The sequence below is a fragment of the Polyodon spathula genome, chromosome 13 (assembly GCF_017654505.1).
Source record: "Polyodon spathula isolate WHYD16114869_AA chromosome 13, ASM1765450v1, whole genome shotgun sequence".
NCBI classification, from domain to species: Eukaryota; Metazoa; Chordata; class Actinopteri; order Acipenseriformes; family Polyodontidae; genus Polyodon; species Polyodon spathula.
The window spans coordinates 39411327-39431577 of NC_054546.1; the positions used below are offsets into that span (position 1 = coordinate 39411327).

At 35.3% G+C, this 20251-nt stretch overlaps 2 protein-coding genes across 2 annotated transcripts in view; one reads left to right on the plus strand and one right to left on the minus strand.

Moving 5' to 3' along the window:
* The window catches only part of cdca9 (cell division cycle associated 9), a 30219-nt gene that overhangs the window by 4644 nt on the left and 5324 nt on the right, over positions 1-20251 (minus strand). The window contains exon 2 of the mRNA XM_041269169.1: positions 1248-1401. The gene's annotated coding sequence lies outside the window, so the exon portion shown is untranslated. The remainder of the gene's footprint in view (positions 1-1247; positions 1402-20251) is intronic.
* On the plus strand, positions 5310-10712 carry LOC121326028 (UPF0547 protein C16orf87 homolog). Its single transcript, XM_041269170.1, has 4 exons — positions 5310-5600; positions 6495-6588; positions 9031-9213; positions 10079-10712. The coding sequence occupies exons 1-4, from the start codon at positions 5535-5537 to the stop codon at positions 10210-10212; spliced, it is 477 nt and encodes a 158-aa protein (XP_041125104.1). The 5' UTR covers positions 5310-5534; the 3' UTR covers positions 10213-10712.

Here is a 20251-nt window from a genome sequence, read left to right on the forward strand (position 1 = left end):
GCAAACTTATAGTTACAGTTCACACTTCACAAGTCTTTTTAATTCACATTCAGGGATAACATAAGAACATAAGAACATCAGAAAGTTTATAAATGAGAGGAGGCCATTTGGCCCATCTTGATCGTTTGGTTGTTAGTGGCTTATTGATCCCAGAATCTCATCAAGAAGCTTCTTGAAGGATCCCAGGGTGTCAGCTTCAATAACATTACTGGGGAGTTGGTTCCAGACCCTCATGTTTCTCTGTGTAAAAAAGTGTCTCCTATTTTCTGTTCTGAATGCCCCTTTGTCTAATCTCCATATGTGACCCCTGGTCCTTGTTTCTTTTTTCAGGTCAAAAAAGTCCCCTGGGTCGACATTGTCAATAACTTTTAGAATTTTGAATGAATTTTTGAATCAATTAATTTTGAGGGTAGTTCTCTACGAAATGTATTAACCATGCAGATGTCTTTTGCACTAGATTGCAATCCAGACAGTTAATACATCAGCAAACTTAGGCACACTGATGATCTGCTAGGCACTGTATGAAACATAAATTACAAAAGTATTAAACACCTCAAAAATAGAAAACTGAAAAGACAGGGAAACCAAGCTTTAAGAGGGGCACTTGTGTATCAGGGTTTTGCAACAACAGCTACAGATAGGCAAATGAAATTCAAAGAACTAGTTCCATAAGCCCCCGCCATGTTAAAAAGAAACATCCTGGCATAATACTAGGAAACAGTTGTTAATAGTGAAACAATCGTTTTGGATTTCTGAAATGTTCAAGTAGATATTATACATTTCTTTCACCTTATCATGTCTGATAATGGCACACCTTTGAACCCAAAAACCCTTTAATAATAATAAGCTATGACGTCAACACATTTCTCAGCAGTAAGGACAAACAACACTACTGGCTGACTTCACACCCACACCTCCACATTTTCAAGCCAAATATTCCACAGTAAACCAAGCATCTTCGCTTCTTAACATTCATCTTGAATGTCATCTCAATAGTTTAATTGAACCGTATCAACAAATGAAAAGAATAACGAAAAAATGCCCAGTTAATCATTTTATTAGCTCAATGAAGGGTTCAATTAAGCAATTGCGTGCTGCGTTGGAACGAATAACGGTAGACACTCTGCCTCCAGGAACTGGGCTGGGAAACACTGAACTAGACCATCCTCATTGATTAACTACAACCAACAGTGTGACCCCTTTAAAGGCATCCCAACCACTGCATTCAAATAAATTGTTTTACCTACTGTTAGCTTTATTTTAAATCCTTCAGATGAGTAAAGAATATATGAAGGGGTAGGTTCCTTCCTTTTGCCCAAATCCACTGCCTGGCACAACACATATCCCAGTCTCCTCAAGCAGTCTCAGACAGTACAGCATGTCTGGGGCCATGCCCAGTACCTAAAAGACAAAGCAAGGGTTTTACTGTGCATTGCCAGAAGGTACCTGTAATAAACATCCATTGGCTTTTCCATTGATGTATCACTACTAGCAGTTCGGTCCTCCACAAACTCTAATCAATACAAAATACATGGAGGGGAGGGTGAGGGTGTCTACCAAATAGATTAAAAAAAAAAATAGGACCGTCTTTGGCATATATATTATATATATATATATATATATAGTAGATGACATATATATATATATATATATATATATATATATATATATATATATATATAGAGAGAGAGAGAGAGAGAGAGAGAGAGAGAGAGAGAGAGAGAGAGAGAGAGAGAGAGAGAGAGAGAGAGAGAGAGAGAGAGCTTTATATGCACCCTTAGATGCTTCATTAGGTCATTTATTATTTAACAGGTGGTGTTTAGATCAATTTAATATATGACCAATGTGCTGATTGAAAGACTGTAAAGGGCTGTCCACAAACTTTGGCCTCTTCGATTGCTTTGGAAGGAATGAAGATCCTGGGGAAGGCATTCAGGATCTCCTCTATGAGCTTAGCCCTCTCAGCCAGGTTATTCAATAGTGATTTATTTTCCTGCAGATCATGCAAAATAAAGAAGCAGGACAGTAAACACAGAGGACAGCATTGCATTTACTGGCATGCAGACTGCAATGGCCATCTGCTGTAAAATGTGTCTTAGATGAGCAGCTCATACCAGCTGGAAAACCCAAGAAAGGATTGTGTTTGGCTTTTACAACAGATTTTACCATATTTCTGCTAACCTCTTTATAGAAAGCTATATTTTAAACTACCAGTAAATTAAATTATAACGTGTTATTTGTAGATTATTAAATGCCAAACCACACAACATAATTTATTGAAATTCCATGTCCTGTGTTTATTTTTGTATTTGGTTTTTAAGGAAAAACAGTAAATTGCATGTGCTATGTAACACGGTTTATTGTTTGTACTTTTCAATACATTCTTTGTATTTCTATCAACACGGGTCCCTCTAGTGACTGACTTAGCTATTGCAGCAATTGTACAGTTTTTTGTTTTTGCATTATATATTATTTAAGCACGTCTTAATATAGTAACTATTTCTAAATTAGATTTTTTTGTGTGTATATCACCTATAAACAAAAACAAAAGTATAATGCATTTTTGCTAATTAATTAAACAACATGTCACATAAATATGTTATCCCCTTCCCCCACCCACTCAAAAACATTAATTGACCTTAATTTGCACTGGCTCTCTTAACTAGGCTTAACTAGATTTTCTTTCTGTAGCAAATTTTCTACACACCCCTACAATGTACAGATTCAATAATCTAGTTTTAATGCACGGCAAAATTCCACTGAATTATTGTAACGCAATAAAAATAAAACATAATTACTTACATCTCCCCCCAGTAACTAACGACATCATAATGATTCATTTCAGGATGTCAGGCAAAACAACTCTTTTGTTCCTTCATTTTAATTACAAAAGTCAGTAAACTGTGTGTGCGTGTGTGTGTTTGTCGATGCAAAAAATCAAAAGATGTAGCAATTTAGCTGAGTTTGTCAAAGAAGTTCACATACATGTATTCAATCTACCAATGACAATATTACATTGTTTGCTTCTTCAGATTCTCTAGTGACAGATAAAAATATACATATTATTGTTATATTTCTTTTTATTGCAACCAAATCAGGGTGAGGACCTGAAGGCGTAAAACTGGACTGGAATGAGGTTCTGTGGTTATTCAAGCTTCACTCAAATATCTATGATAAATACTCTAGATTTGCATATCGTGGTATATTTGTAATAGCAGTGGAAATGAACTGCAGAAATAGGTTTGCAGCTGATGTCTAATAAAAGATCATATCGGGGTAGGCTGTAGTTACACAAAGCTTACAAGAGTTCTTGAAGAAGCAGGAAATGATCGGAATGTGAGGCAGTTAAGAGTCAAGAAGTGGTCTGAGATATATGAGATATAATCAGCATTAAAAGGCAGACACTGTAGGCTGCTGCAAGCTTAACTGGCAATCAGGGGAATCACCACAGAAGCCTAATAGAAAACCCAATACTGGAAGTAATGGGCACCATCTATCTGAGCGGAGACCCATTGTCTGTTTCTAGCTTGAAGAATAAACTTAATAAAAAAAAAATAAAAAAAAATCACATTAAACAACATTCTAATATTGTGTAGGGAGAATGTTTGTGTCAACCCTTTTAAAAAAAAAAAAGGACAAGAAATATATGTTGAGGGTATTAATGAAATACATTTTGTGTTTTGAAATATATATGTGTACATATTTCAAAATACAAAGAGCCAACTTCCAACATTTCAGTATGTTTAACATGTCCTTGTCAAGGCATATATATATATATATATATATATATATATATATATATATATATATATATATATATATATATATATATATATATATATATATGGTTGTTAGGTATGAGAAGATGAAAAGAGAATAGAAAGCTGTGAAAGAAGCTACTAGCAATTAGCAATATAATAGCAATATATAAAGAACATATATATGATATACATTATATGGAGTGCAGAAAATACAAGTATATTGTCAATCCATCTACTGAGGGGGAGAACAGAAGCAGGGGAAACTTCTGAGAACAAGTGAAAAAGAATCCTGCTGGCAATGGCAGTGAGATTTAATGGGATGTGAATAAGGATAATGCTATGTGTGGTAACATGTTAGTGACTGGAGGTGAGCAAAATTTACAGTGAAACATACATATAACTTAAATTACACATGTATGCAAAATATAATGCATCTTTATTTACAAATAAAGAAAGCACTTTAACAATGTAATCCAACTACATTCACCTTTACTGGTCCTTACGGAATTCAGAGAAACGCTTTCAAAGTTCTCCATACAGACAAGATTGCAGATTAGATAATTTTTTTTTATGCTCAGTCCTACATAATCTTTCTTTTCTTAAGAAGTAAATGTGGACCCCTGCAACTATTGCTTTCATGAAATCATTTTATGGAAAAAATCATTTCAAATGTTTGTTTAAAGTTGTTTTGTGATGTTTATGTTGTGTTTCTGCCAAGGCAGTTGGTTTGAGGTCTCAGAACGGGGGAGTTCATTAGCAGGTCCTCATAAGGAGCTGTTGCTGGGTGTGTATGTATTGTGAAACAGGACTGTGACCCTGGCCCTGTGAGTGGGGGGCTTGTTGTAAATGTGATAATGCTGTGTGTTCAAGAAAATAGAAAGTTGCTGTAAAATCTGTAAAATAGAAATGTTACAGTTAAACTGTAAAAAATATGCTAATTTGCATCTGCGTGTAAACAACTCAGATTGTTGGTAAGGTTTCTACATGTTTACATAATCTGTTCTGTTGTTTTTGAATGTTATTCAAGCCTTGCCATGTATGCATGTGCTTGGAAAGAAGTAGCAACCAGCTTTCTCAGTCCCTAAACTGTCTTTTTAGTAGAGATGCATTCAAACATTGTGGATATCTCCCACTGTGAAACATTCTTCTTGAGTGCTTATAAAACTTTAAATAAAGTATTACTGGGAGTCGTTCTGTCTCATCTTATAAAGGTCATATTTTCCTTCTATTACATGAACTCAGTTGTAGTTCACAGACAACCACCAACCGCCACTGTTAAACTGTTAATTATAATTTTATTCAGTTTTCCAGGCCAGTATGTTGTAGCTTTTTTGTGAGCACACAGTTTATTGCTTTTCAAAATTAGCATATACTATACATACATGCCACATGCATCCACAGTCTACGAATGAACAAAAACTGAAAGTACCGTTATTTTGCAGCAAAGAAAATGTGAACGCATGGTCTTTCTAGGGTAGAAGGAATCCAGCCAGCATGCAAACCCAGAAATGTGTAAGAACTGTTTTTGCGCACGCTCAGCCAAGCAGAGTGCTGTGTGTTAAAAGCAAGAAAACCATCAGGCAGAAAAGCGCATGCTCAATCCGGCAGTGTGATTGTTGCTGATCCGGCGAGAGTGCTCGGGGACGAGTTAGCTGCGTTTTTTTTTTTTTGGACTGGGAAGACAGAGTTGAACTTTCAGTGCTGCTTGCTGAATACAATATTGCTGGATTAAACATTTTGTTTATAAAATTTGCCGCACAGAGAGCAGTAAGCATGTCTGGAAATAAAGCCAAAAAAGTAAAAATGGCCACCAAATCATGTCCAGAGTGTGATCAACAGGTAAGGATTTTATATGTATATGTATTTATTATTTTTTTTTTTTAATAATAATATTTAAAGGATCAGTGTTAATAAATGAATTGCGGGATATATCTGTATCCCAGATAGTGGTTTCATAAAGGTTTGCATTCAGAACGGTTGCGTGCTGTGTACATGTGTAAGTGTGTGTGTTTTATACTCGAAAATAATTATTTGTGGCTGTTTTTAATTTCGGCCGAGTTACATTTACTTTATTTACATTTTGTAGTCGTTAAAAAACGTTTTTTTGAGTCTGGGGAGATTTGTTTTAAAGTATACGTCAACACTTGTGTTACACTTTTTTTTTTTTTAATATGGTCGAATATCACATTTCAGGGAAAGTCCCTTCTTATATGTTTTATGTCCCCCCCCCTGGCCCTTTGGTTTTTGTATAACATTTTTTTGTTTTGTTTTTTAAAGTGTGTGTTTTAGCTTGAATAACACTGGCGATATCGTTGCAAAATATCCAGAAAACAAGTACAGTTTTTTTTTTTTTTTTTTTTAAATTATATTTGTGTACCACTATTTAAAATGGCTAGAACATATAATTATACGTTCATACGTGTTGCCATGTCTTTAATTATTAATAAAAAATTGATAGTTAACTTTTGTCAAATACAGTAAAATCCGCTCTAAAGCTCAGTTCTATATGTAGAATCATGTATTTATTTAACGTGTGAGTCGACATAAAATGAGCCGTTTGGCTTTTCTTTTTAAATATTTATTTTTTCAAAATGTTAGATTTTTTTTTTTTATTTTTATTTTTTTTTGTATTAATATTTACTGACTGTTGTAAACGAGTATAAAGCTGGTATCAAGTCAAGAAGTCTTTCAAATGACGTGTGCGTTGTGTAAATGTTACATGTTTTCTTTTAGATTCCTGTAGCGTGCAAAGGGTGCCCCTGTGGCTATGTGTTCATTAGCCGGAAACTTCTGAATGCCAAACAAGCAGATAAATCGTCATCAATAGGTACTTCATCATTCATTTTGTGGTATTGAATCAAATGTTAAAATTTAAAACCAAGCATTACTGCCAGATCAGGTCAATATGTTGGGGTTTTTTCAAAGATCACACTTGCCAATGTTAAGTAACCTTTTCTACTTGAAATACAGACGTTTTGATAAAATACAATTCTGACTGTATTTTATTTAATACTATTTTTTCAACAAAGCCTTGGTTAAGTTTCTCAGACTCGCCCCATCAGGCCTGACTGTCACATTAATATGTATTCCTTTATTTCTGAAGCAGTGGTATGGCTCTTGAATGTAAAAGCTGAATAGACATGTATTGAGTAAAAGAAATGATAATCCACTTCATAATATGATTACAGGCAAACCGCTTCAAAGGGATACAGAGTAATGCTTTGGGATAAGCAGAGGCTGGTTTTGAAAACAGGCCTTGTACTGAAAGCACTACTAGTTTTGCTTGTTTGTTTTTAGTTAATGTTTGTTAAATTCCTGTAGGTATTTACCTGACAGATAATTTCTAAAGGATTGTGGAATCTGAATGTCTGGGATAATTCTCTACAGTGCTGCATTCTTTTTTTAATGCATTTAATTCTTTGTTGTGATGGTTACAGATGACATCAGTTTTCAAATTCACAATCAATTTGCACTTCATGAAAAGTGCTGACAACCATATTAAGGGATGGGAAGGGAGCAATTGCCTCTAGGTTCAGGCCCAGCTCACTCAACTCCTGCCCATTAACTCTGTTCTTTCCATGCTATATTCACACAGTTGGTAACACTGAAAAGGTAATTAAGTGATGCATTTGTTGCATGTGTGACTGGCCGGTCCAGTAATTAGATATTTTTGATCATTCCCACTTTATTATCTATGTTATCCCTTTTCTTTTGTGAAACTCTACTTACCAAAATGATATTTGCCAGCTAACAGTGCTTAGAATTCAAATATTCTCATGTAAAATATTTAATTTTAAATTAATTGTGTTGGACATTTTTGACCAGTGTGCCTTTTCAGCTGTCACAGTTTTGTTCACTTTTACACTAAAATAGATTTCTTGGTGTCTTAACTATATAAAAACAGCAGTTTTTTTTTTATTTTTTTATTTTGTGATTCAACATTGTTTTATTATAATCACAGATTTAATAGTTAACTTTTAGTAATTGAGTAGCTTAATGTTACTGCTGGAATGTTTTCTTTTTGAAGGGAATGGGGCAGCTCAGATTACAATCCCAAAGATTTTGTGAGGTCACATGCTGGCCTAGGAGCTAAGTGCAGAGCCGTGAACTCTAGGTGGTGTACAAACTGAATTTTCTCGAAAGCAAAGACCACTTTGTGTATGTTTGTTCGGTATACTGAGGATGCAATACAGGCATATGTTAGTCAACACTGTTCTGCATTTACAGGATGACAAACCACTAAATATGCATAGCTAACCAAGAAGCTGCTGAAATCCCCAGGACTGAATTCTTTCTGGTTTATTTTAATATTCCAGTTTTAGCTTGTACTACAAAATATTGAAGCTACTATTGGAATTGAAATACTTTTTTTTTTTTAAAGCTGATACTGTAATGTTACATGCATTATAAATTATTAATGCTGAGCTACTCAATTGCAGTTTCCATGGTAAAAGTACAGAATTTATTACCAGTGTCTTCTCTGCTCTACATTTTATAATTGAAATCGGGGAATCTCTAATAAACACTGGAAATGTTTTTTCAATTCATATTGACTTGACCCTTTTCTCAGTGAAAAATACTTACAAAAAAATAAAGCTTCCCCAGTGAGGCTGGGCAATTTCCCTCCTTCCTGACTTGTATCTGATATTAAAGCAATTTACATATAACTAAAAAATAGCTAAAAATAAATAAATAAATAAAAATAAGCACAGAACTGAATAAACCCTGAAAAACAGAAGCTTTATTTGTAGGTCATCCTTAAGAATGAATTTGTTTGGTTGTTCTAGGGTATTCTGACTGCTAGTGGTTGAACAAAAGGCCACTCCCTCTCCCTGAGTTCTTCAGGTGTTGTACAGTCAGATGTGTTGTAACTTACAGTACATATCAAGTGTGTAAATATAAAATATATTCCAATCGATGTGTATTTTAAAAGACTGGTTTTATTTACCCTCATGAGTACATATTGTGTAATGGAAAATCAACAAAGACTTTAACGAGTCATCAGAAATATGAAGGGACCTAGACTGAAATATTTTACTGATGTTGCAATACCAGGAATTGACAACCTACCCTTTGTCCTGTACAGTAATTCTGTAACCAACAAAATGGGTATAATGTAAGTACTCTCATTAAGAGACCAGAGAAGTGATACCCTGGCACTGAAATGTATTATTATTTGTGTGGTCATTTAACAGTGTTCCATGGTGTGTTTATGCGTAGGGCTAACCAAGTTGTGGCTTTCATAATTTACCACCTTTTAATTTTACAGATAACAAATCGGATGCAAAAAGGAGAAGAACAGAACGAATACGCAGGGAAAAGATCAACTCAACTGCAACCAAAGATTTAGAAAACAGAAAACGCTCCAGGACAAACAGTCATTCCGAGCACATTCGCAGAGGGAGAGGGAGGCCAAAGAGTGTGTCAAGCAAAAAGCATGAGGATGAAAAAGGTAACGAATGAATTGGGCATTAAAAGCGTAACCTTGCAGGAGACACAGCGCCTCTATCTTTATATGAAAATAAATAAGAACTGCCAAGTAGAAAAAAAAAACTTATTAAAGGCTACGTAAAATGCAATTAAGAGTGTTCTCGGAATACATGGAGCTTGAAAATCGGTATATGATGTAGGAGTGCTTTAAAACCACGAATGAGTTCCAATACCAGACCGTATGTAATTGAAACAACACCAGAAATGGTCTTTAAACAAATCGTGAATCAAAATCCCCCATTGGTCTAAAATACCTAATTGCGCTTGTAGTTTTTTTTGTTCCATTTGGGCCAAACGCAGCTTTAAAGGCAGTTGGTTTGCCAACGCTTTCTGTTTAGCAATATGGAGAGTTGATCCTGGTGGTAAATGCAAACGCTGCAACTCTCTGTGTTTTTTTTGGTAGTGAGCAGAAGGGTGTGGTTTGCTGAGTATCTTACATGTACCCTGCTGTTGTACTTCAGGTAGAAGTACTGGTGCTACATTATGTCATGCTGTAAAAGGCTCCTCCTGTTAATTGTGCTGCAATTTAATTTGTGGTATTTTTTTTTGGGGGGGGGGGGGGGGGGTAATTTTACACCAAGTGACCAATTTCAGTCATTCCATTTGATAACAGATTCGGTGTCTCCTCATTATTCTTACACAGTGAATGCCTGTCTTCGTACTTCATTCAAATATATTTAAAGTCCCCAGTTGCCTGGTAACCCACAGTTGTTAAATTAATCCAGCTACCTCCTAAGTGTTGTATAGTGGTACAATTTTTTTTAAAATATAAATATAAAGAATAATTTGTAACGTATTTCTAACGTATGTGGATTCTTTTTCTTCAGAAAAACAAGACAAAGAAATCGACATATATGCCAGTCTTTCAGATGAGAAGGCTTTTGTCTTCTCTGTGGCTCTGGCAGAAATCAACAGAAAAATCCTTAATCAAAGGCTGATTTTACAACCTCCAGACTGTTAAGAGTCAAATAAAATGACCCAACTCAGGACCTGCCCTGCAGAAACTCATGAATGACCTCGGTGGACCTATGTAGAATTGCGACCCAGAAGTACTGTACTGCATGAAGGCGTTGCACTGCCAGTTAGTCAGGCCTGGTGGCTCTCCAGGGACACTGGTGATGATGAGGACTTTATAAGCATAGGACTTGTATTTAATATTTCCGACCTGGTAAATGTTGATGGAATAGAAGAGTTGCATTTACTTTTTAATCATGTTTTAAAATATATTGTTGTACATACATTATGCCAAAATATTAAGACACTTGTTTTCTTTCTTGTAAAGTACAGAAAACATTCTAATTTTAGAGACAGGGTGTTGTGCACTTGGAAAGACAGATTAGTAATTCAGTTATATGTCTTGTATGTGAAAAGGTTTAATCATTCATAAAAATAAATGTATGTCATTGAAACCTTGTTGCACCTTGGATAAGAAATATGTAATTAAATAAGTGGCATATATTTACCATATTTCCTTTGTATTTTAAAGTATACTTCACTCTACCCATTTAATTACCTGCAATAAATAATCGAATGTAATAACATTGCCAATTGTATTTCTCCAAAGACATGGTTCTTGATACAAATGTATGATTCTTCAGATTGGGCATCCCTTTACTGTCAAACTGTGTTGCTTCACACTTGTAACAATATGCAGGGGTGTCAGTACTGGTTTTGTGTCTAAATGCTAATACAGAACAAGGCTCTCCAAGATAAATTCTGTTGTTCACCACTAACCAATGCTATATCCCCACACCTCGATTTGGGCTTATCACAATACGTTTCTCTCATGCAGTTTAAATAGAACTAGTGGGCCACAGAGTGTGTAACTTCGTATATTGCAATGGATTTTAAAATTTGACACGTGTGTTTTTTTTTGTTTTGTTTTGTTTTTTTTTACCAGTCAGTGTTGCTGATTTCAAGAATTCAGTTCCATTAAAGGACAATGCGTTGTGATTCACAAATTAACAGCAAGTTTAAGAATTCTAGCATGTTGTATGGTGTAACATTGTTGTTTATTGGTTGCTAAACTAGTTTGTTTCATTTGTGTGGTCCCCCAGCAATGTATTTAACTGTGCTCCACCTGTGAGTTTTGTTTAAAAGCTGTAGTGGTTGCAGTTCTTTACCTGCAGTTGCTATAGCTGTAACTGAATTGCAAACAAAACCATCTGTTTATCACAGTTTTTTTCACCTGCCTATGGTAATGGCCTCAGCACTGGTAAGAGGTGACAAGCAGCAGCCATCTGCTCATTAGTGAGATCCCTGGAGAATGGGGATGGAAATACAGTAGGAAAATTAAGTGCACCTGCTTTCTATCCTGTGGCCCAGTTTTTTTTTTTTTTTTTGTTGCTGGTAAAATAACATGCCATTATCGATTCATGTATACAGTAATAATTGCATGTTTAAATGTTAATGTTTCTATACAAATGGCTGTTCTCATACAAATGATGTGTATTGTAATCTAAATAGTGGACATAAAAGTATACAGGTTTGGGGATTTTTGTAGTTTCTCTTTTATATTTACTCAGAATGCAGATTCCACATAGACAGTTTTGTCAGTCATTCGGTCTCTCTTGGTCTTAGTTTTTAGTCACACATGTTTTCACAGGTTAGTTTCAAGAGTTGGTGATTAAGGGAAATTTTTAGCATCGTGAAATTAGAATGTTACCACACAATTGTCTTCTCAGCTAATTGCAGTGCTTGTTCAGCAGTGGTATTTATAACCACATCTCAAAAGTAAGCAGTTTTCTGGATTTTTAGTAATAATGTACTATTTGTATGAATCTGACCAAAACTGATCTGTACAAATAGATGCAAAAGGATTGCTACTAGCCTCATGTCCACTCTGCTCACTTAAGAAGGTGTTAGGTTTTTGTAATGACATCTTTGCTAGTTTTAGTAAATATGTGATTTGTAAGGGAAACAATTTGCATTTTGTAACACCAGGTCAGTTCTATTAAAAGATAGCATTTATGCAAAGTATTTTTGAACAAGTCACTCCAAAATTGCATTGGTCTACCCAGCTGATGATAAAATTGTCACTCTCATGGTCGATCCCGTCCTGAATAATTGATTTCTTTGTAATTCAGGTGGTTTTTTTATTTATGTGTTTTTTTACAATGTATCTCCATTATTTTGAATTTACACCAGTATCACTAGAATATTTACATAGACAAACTTCAGAGCTTGAAACACCCTACACCTAGTCCTGGGTTTCAGAACATTATTGAAATGGCAGGGTGTCAGGAGCTTCATCCATCAGGTCCTGCTAAATATGCTTTTGAAGTGATCACACTTTTCACAGCAAGAATAAGTCACACTTGAGTCTGTAGGTTTACTATGGTAATACGATATCATCATGCAGTTATAATTAGCTATAATCCTGGTTCACGTTCTTTCTGAAACCCAGTTTCAAGCCCAGCTTTAAATGTTATTTCTGTGATACTTAAAATGGAATTAATCGGTATCAACATAAACGTTTCAATTTAAATGTGTTACCGGTGTTTATTCTTTAATGTATCTGATGTTTGTAGGCTGTTATGTCTTAAGTACAAGCTGTTCTCTCTACGGGTAATTTTAGAAGTACTGTGCATTTCATAAAGGAGAGTAATTTAAGCACAGATTATATATTTAAGCTTTGGTTTGAATTTCAAAAGAAATCACAGCTCTTCATGTGAACCTAATCGGTCAAAGGCAGATGGTTATTAGTTGTTCTGGTTCTTGCAGCAAGGTCGGTTGCAATTCTCTTTTACAACAAATAAATAGCTAAGAGCATGAGGAATAAGGCTTTAAAAGTAAAGTTGAAGAGCATTGCATATGCTTCACTAGCTTAAAGGAGATGGGTTTTAGAGACAATAAATGCAGTGCAGTGTGTTTTAAGCCCATCTAAGCAGGAAGCACTTTTAAATTCTAAAAGCTGGTCACTGCTGGTTACAGTTTTATCTGAAATCACAATGGTGTAAAAATGTCTTTAGGGAATTGTAAAACACAATATTAATTGTACCTACTGCTGTCTAATTACAATAATATTCACTGTATAGGTTTAGATAAGATGCGCATTATAACACATTTTGAAACAAACAATAGAAATACAAATGTCCAACTGCTAAAAATTCAAAGGCGCTATTATCAACAATTTGACACCAATACAATGCATTTGAGCTTTTTGTGTGAATAGTCTCTCTTGTAATTTGATTCTTTTCAACAACGCTAAGAACGTGTCAAATGAAGACATTACAAAAATATCTGCAACGTAAAATATAATAACATGAATAAATAAAAAAAAACAACCACAGAAAAAGATGCTTTGTTGCTATTAAAACAAATGTGTTATTTTGTTATAATTTTGGGTATAGAGTATTATAAAACCAGTAATGAGAATAAATACAGCACCAGTACTGAAGTGCTGCATAATTGAAATTTACAAAAAATCAAGAAAAATACAGCAGAGAGCTTTCCCCAAGGACAGTCCTGTGTGCTTCTATGATATAACCAAGGAAGGTATCTAACGACAGTCAGTGCTTTAATAAAATAGGAAAGTTGTGTTAACATATTCAGCTCTATTACTTTTTAACAGGATTTGCTCTGTCGGAGGCGGCTGTTTGCTGCTTACGTAGGTTGAATGTTTTCCATTCCTCTTTGGCAGTCACAGCTAGCCAGATTGCCAGTTTGAGAATGGAAATTAAGAGCTCATTCTCTAAGTGGAATGGGAAGGAAAGAGCAATAGTGTTGTCTCGCTGGAGACAATTTTCTTTGAGATTTTTTTTTTTTAATTATCAGCTTTTTAAAACAGTTTCGCCCTTATATACAGTTAATTCTGTTTCTAGTTAGATATACTATCCTCACCAGATTTTCTAATCAGCGGTACTGGCGGATTCAATACAGTGTATATTTGTGTGTTGTTGGAGGAGCTAAAATCAGGAAAAAGCTTAGTCAGCACCCAGAACTTTCTTCAGATCAATTCACTGGATATTGTTTGAATTGAATCAAGAACAAATATTTTTCTCTGTGTATGACAGCTGAAAATTAGACAGGCCAGTACTTGAATGCAGATGACTGTTCATGTATGAAGTGCTGTTGATGGTACAGTAAGAGGCATTATTCCAACATCTTAGTATGTTGAGTAGCAATGATATGTCCTAAAGAAGAGTAAGGTCAAATCCCAGGTCAATAATTCTCTGTTCAATAGTTCCCCTCCCCTAACAGCACATCACCACCATGAGTGAGAACCAGTTAGTCCTACATGATCAAATAAAAGATTTGAACATTGCCCTGAAATGACATGCTTACAGATTATCCTGTATAACCTCCTACACAAACTGTATAGTCTATAACAGTACAGAACTTGATCCAGAGTACAGTATGTGCAAAAGCTGTTTCTGCATCAAACTGTAAACCTGGACTGCCTTGCTGACTTGCATTTTTGTCTTGGCAGATCATTTACTGACAGACAGGAAGGTTTACAATGCAGATCAGTGACGAGAAAAAAAAAAAACTAGCTAAGGTGCAACAGTGGTGTATTTTATTACAATTTTTTTTTATTATTATTCTGCGAACAATCCGTACCGTATCTTTTGATGTCAAATTCATTCATATTTATATTAATCAGGTAAACACAGTGCACTAGTAATTGTTGGTTTGCCTGTGGGTATGTGTGCCTCCATCTATTTCTAGCACCTGCAAACAAAAATGATTATGATGTCCAGCTTTGTCTCTACATTATAGATTTCTGTTGATGCTGCCAATGCAGAACAATTCGTACTGGTTCACCTGTAATATCTGAATATTGATTGTAAACCCCCCCCCACACACATATCTGGACTGGTCTCTACCTAGGAAGAAGGCTGCTATCAATCTAGAGCAAAAGCCACGTGGCCTGACTGCAGCTAGACTGCTGCAGGTAAAGTGGTTGCAGGAAGGATTCTAAAATTCAATGCAATGCTGAAGTGTGGGACTGTTTAAATAAGGGCTTTATTTATTCTTCAAAACTGAGCATCCTAACCCTTTCCCATGGTCTAATCTCACTGTGTTCATAATCAATTATATTTTAGTCCATTATGCTTTACCTGTATTTCATTTAAGTCTTGTTTTATGTCTTTGAAAACATTAAAAAGCATTCTAGTCAAATCTAGTGGTAAATGTTTGAAACGGTGGTAACTGATTTATGTTAACAAAGTCATTGTTATGTGTTCATATGGGATTTTTTAAAATAAAGTGCTATGTGCTTTAGATAACATTGTGTATGTGTGGCTTGCGTGTGCTAAAAGGTGTGCTAAGTTCTAAATATACGGTTCAGTTTTCAATAGAACTGAGAGACAAATCATATGAACCAGTTCTCCTCATATCCGATTACTTTAGGGTTAGCCAGTTTTCCAGTTTAGTGGTTATCAACACAGTTCTCCTTTTTCTACTGGTTTCTAAATGGAAGGCTATAAAGACCAGCTGAGAAAGTATGTATTTTAGGATGGTGTATTAAATAGTAATTGTTAATGTAAGCCAGTTCTGGGTTCTATTAAAGTGCACAATGTGCTAAACGACTTACTGACACTGATACTAACCCATATCTGCAGAGGTTTGATGAAAACACGTTTGCTTGTTTCATAGACATGTATGCAAATTCCTTAGCAACGTAATTTAGCTTGACATATTTAGTGCTTTTGTTATAGCAGGATCAGATCCTGTGTCATCTGTGCAGCGAAAGTATTCTAATACAGAATAAACATTTGTCATTGAATTGAAGTTGCTACAGAGGTTTGTACCCTGGTCCACTAGTTCCCCCAACCCAGCTTTTTGTTTCAACCATGGACTAATTATTTGTTTAAGGCAAGCATTACCTGAGGGACTTTGCAGTGTGTAGCTATAGTAATTGATCTTGAGTCTATGTTCACCACTACACTGCAGTGTTAACACCACAGCCAGCAATATGCTTTAACCCATTTAAACCATACTGTGAACATGGAGAAACTGCAAATGTACTGGTGAAATTGACCATGGTAAACTTAGTAAGGGCTTTAAAAGATGAAACTTCATAGATAATGTTTCATTGAAAGAAGTTTTTGTTTCCCATTCTCCCAGATCTTGATTTTGTGGAAAAGGTGTTTCCATATTTTTCCAAGTTATCACATGAGTTGGGCAGGAAATATTACAGATTCTACCCAGAAATGCCTGTGAGTTAAAAGGTCAAGACGTGAATTTGCTGCAAGTGGTATTGTAGTCATATTGTCAATGTTTTAAAAGATATATCTAGATGTTCTTTTGCTGCCAGACAAATTCAAGAAGATGTTGGCCGCAGTGCAATATATGTTGAATTTTGCAGGCAAGGGAGGAACATCGCATAAGTGAGGAAAATCAAAAATTAATAATAATAATAATAATAATAATAATAATAATAATAATAATAATAATTGTGAAATATTATTTTGTAGTGCTTCACAGGGGGAAAATACAAAAATACCAATTTCTACACTCAACACTAGGTGGTTCCTTGTCTTTTTGGCTACATTTTTGTGTTAACCTGAGGAGAGCGCTGTTACTTTAGAAATACCAGGGTTGCTCTCTACTTTAGTGCCCAGTTAATGAATAGCATATTATAGCCTCAATGCTCCCGTCTTATCCTATTAAACCTCAAATGCATTTGCCTCCTGAATCTGCCATCCATGCCAAGTTTTGTACAGATCAATGACAGCATGCTTCTGTTACAGTAATTGTTAATGCAGTTTTACACACTTCTACATTAAGTAAATTAAGTAGAATCCTTCTTTGAGACTAATTGAATACAGGCATTCTGTGCAATCTTATCTTTAGAAAAAATTGACAAAATTATCGTCACTAGTATGTAGCATATAAACCTGTATTCATCAGAATACAATGACAGACACATTGGCTGTTTGTTCTTTTTTTTTCAGTTGCTTAGCAACAAACCAGGGTTTACCCTGAGTTTATTGAACATGTTGCAGGAGATAGAAAGATACAGGTTTGTTATTCTCGAATTAATGAGATCATTATTAAATGCAACTGTAAAACATTGCATTTTACATGAGACTCAAAAAAATCTTGAAAATTGCTCTACCCATAGAAAGATGAATTTCTGAAAGAGGTATTGCTCAACAACTGTGTGTAATTTAGTTAAATTTAGGCACTAACCTTTTTTTATTTTTTAATTACAGTACAGTGAACACTATTTTAATATTCAACTTCATATGCCACAAGAGGGCGATCTGGTGTTACAAATTAGCAAGACATGAAAAGCATAACAATAACTAATTTTTGACTCAAAGTTGCAGTATATCGTTTACTAATACAGATTTTGTTTTGATGATCTCTTTTTTTTTAGAACCAGCTGCCAAAGTAAAGACTCGCTCACCTGCTGGCTCAATTGATTGCCTTGTTTCTCCTCAAATTTTACATATTTGAGATGAGAGACAAACTTTTAGACCAAATCTTCACTACAATATTTGGAAAGTCTGCAAAGCTTGATAGAATCTGTTTGCCCTTTATTGCATGTTCTGACCATTCTACTGTGAATATAGAAAAAAAATCATTCTGAACACTGCAGACAGCAGCACCTCAAGAGTGTGACAAGCATGAGTTATAGCACCAACATTAGCCTGGCATTAGCAATAGGCAGTATAAACATATGAAATCACTGGCTTTGCTGGAGGCATTTACATGCAAGCCAAGGTCGGTGAGAGGTATTTTGGAAACAACAGTTCCCATGAGCATGTGATTGGGACGTCTATTTCTAGGTACCAAGACAAAGAGCTGCCTATACAGAATGTATATGTAGTGCTGTCATTAAAATGTGTTTTTAAAATGTACATGACAGGGAGGAGATCAGCTCACCTACTGTTCTTAGATAAACTGAATTTTCCTATTGACAGAAAACCAGTTAGAGTGAGTGTGGAATCTAAACCATTCAAGGCTGTAGTGTTAATTTGTCTACCTGTTTGTCATTCAGCGGAATACAGCCCTTGTTAAAATGTGTGATATTTTCCTTTAAGCTGATAGGTTCTGTTGCAAGATGAGGTATTGTTTTGTAATGTTTTTCTTGTTTTGTATGCTATGCTTTGTCTGTGTTTTCTTTGATTCAATGTAGGCAAGCTTGTGGAAAGTTACTGATAAGGACACTTTTTTTTTAAGAATCACATAATCACAGTTTAGGTATAAAACAGCTTGTTTAGAGCTGAGCTGTTAGACCAGAGGAAGAGAAGGCTGCTGCACTCTGGTGTCTCTAAAAAAAAATTGCATTAATGCCTTTTTCGTATTTCGTATTTAATAAACATATTAGTATTAAATTGACTAATTATTCTATTAAGCAACTCAATCTAGCCAGTTAACAAATCACTCTTAGAAAAAGAACAGTGAAAGTGTTATGGTCCTCATAAGTTCACTGCCTGTGTAGTTTACATCTCCATGATGTTGAAAGTCCATGTGTTAACAAGGTTAGTCTTTGATTTTTGAAGGCATTCAAAACATTGCTTCACTCCATTCAAATAAACAGTAGATTCTAATATTTTATGTTCATAATTGCATTTTAGAATACATACGTGTATAAAAAAGTTGCAGTGCCCACAGCATTTCTTTCCTTAAAAAAAAAAACATCAGAAAAACCCTTTTCATTATGAGCAGCACTCTACTTTACCAGCAGTAGGTTTTGAGCTGTGTTGAATGCATAAGTGTTTATGACTTCAAATTTATTTATGGAAAAGCATTTTCATAAAGTAGGTGATGAAAATTCTCTGCAGGGTGGAATTTAACGTGGCAGGGAATGGAGACTGCAAAGCACAGGGGCAGAATGGGCAGGCAGATGGTACAGCAGACAATGTAGAGGAGGGTTCTTTGTGTATTGAAGAGAACAAGGAGTCTTATCATTATACTGAGGGAAAGTACATTACAGTCATGAGGCATCAACCATTGCTGCTAAACAAGAGCAGGTAGATCAGATTATTGATATGGAAGTGAATTAAAGGTACAATAAGTGCTTTACTTTTTATTTTAGCTTGTCCTCTCCGCCTACCCATGGCTTAGTTGTAACAACTGGAAGCGTTTTGTGAGAAAAATTAACCCATAAGTGGCTCTACTGCAGCATTCTGAGACACAGCCTTATAATGCACATGACAGCAACACAAAGGCATGCAAAGCCTGAGTGGTTTTAAAAAAAAAAAAGTGGCTAGACGTTCTGACAGATGCTAAGTAGTGGTGATAAATCCTCAGAAATAGCCATAAATACATGATGCAGCCCTTGCTTCAAACACAAATGTTTACATAACATATATGTTTAAATCTGGACCTCTTCAGTTTGAGTATGACTTAGCATAGAAACAGAGCAATACAGTATTTAGTTTATTTCGCAGTTTTCATGGTTAAGTAATTTTAGTAACACTTTATAGTAATGGGATTGTTGGTACTATGTTTGAAATACAATAGCAATAAATATAACTGGATCAATACCACAAGGTTGCTAAACTATTGGTATTTACTCTGATTGGCCTATATTGAGCACAGGAGCATGTATCTCCTGGCATATTGTAGAAGCAGGTGTGTGTTGAAGGTTTCTGCCATTTGTACCACTGTAGCACGTATGTTGCTTGTCTCAATACATAGCACATGTCTTTGGGCTTGATCCATCATTACCTGCTTGTGACCTGAATTGTGCTTTCTAGTGGTGGGTTTTCTGCAAGCATTGCCATTCCAGGAACACCTTTGGTAATGCAACCACCATGCACAGATATCATCCCCCTTGTGGTGTCATGGAGATTCTGCTTTCCCATTGTTGTTACTGAATAGTTGTACACAACTCTGACACATCTTATATAGGTCTAGTGGATCATACAACATGATTCCATGACCACATTAGCAAGCTATTATTTTGTTTCCAACATTCATCCAAAAAGAAAGACATTGGCCACATTTGAGCTCAGGGGCTTACCCAGGGACTTACAAAAGACATTGGACGCCACATGCTATCTTATTTATATGAAACTGAACCCCTGTGTTTCCAATAC

Excerpts from the sequence above, each read along its gene's own strand:
- LOC121326028 (XM_041269170.1), top strand. The coding sequence starts at position 5,535 with ATGTCTGGAAATAAAGCCAAAAAAGTAAAAATGGCCACCAAATCATGT. Across the intron at positions 6,589-9,030 it reads AGATAAATCGTCATCAATAG|ATAACAAATCGGATGCAAAA; the intron begins GTACTTCATCAT and ends TTAATTTTACAG. Across the intron at positions 9,214-10,078 it reads AAAGCATGAGGATGAAAAAG|AAAAACAAGACAAAGAAATC; the intron begins GTAACGAATGAA and ends CTTTTTCTTCAG.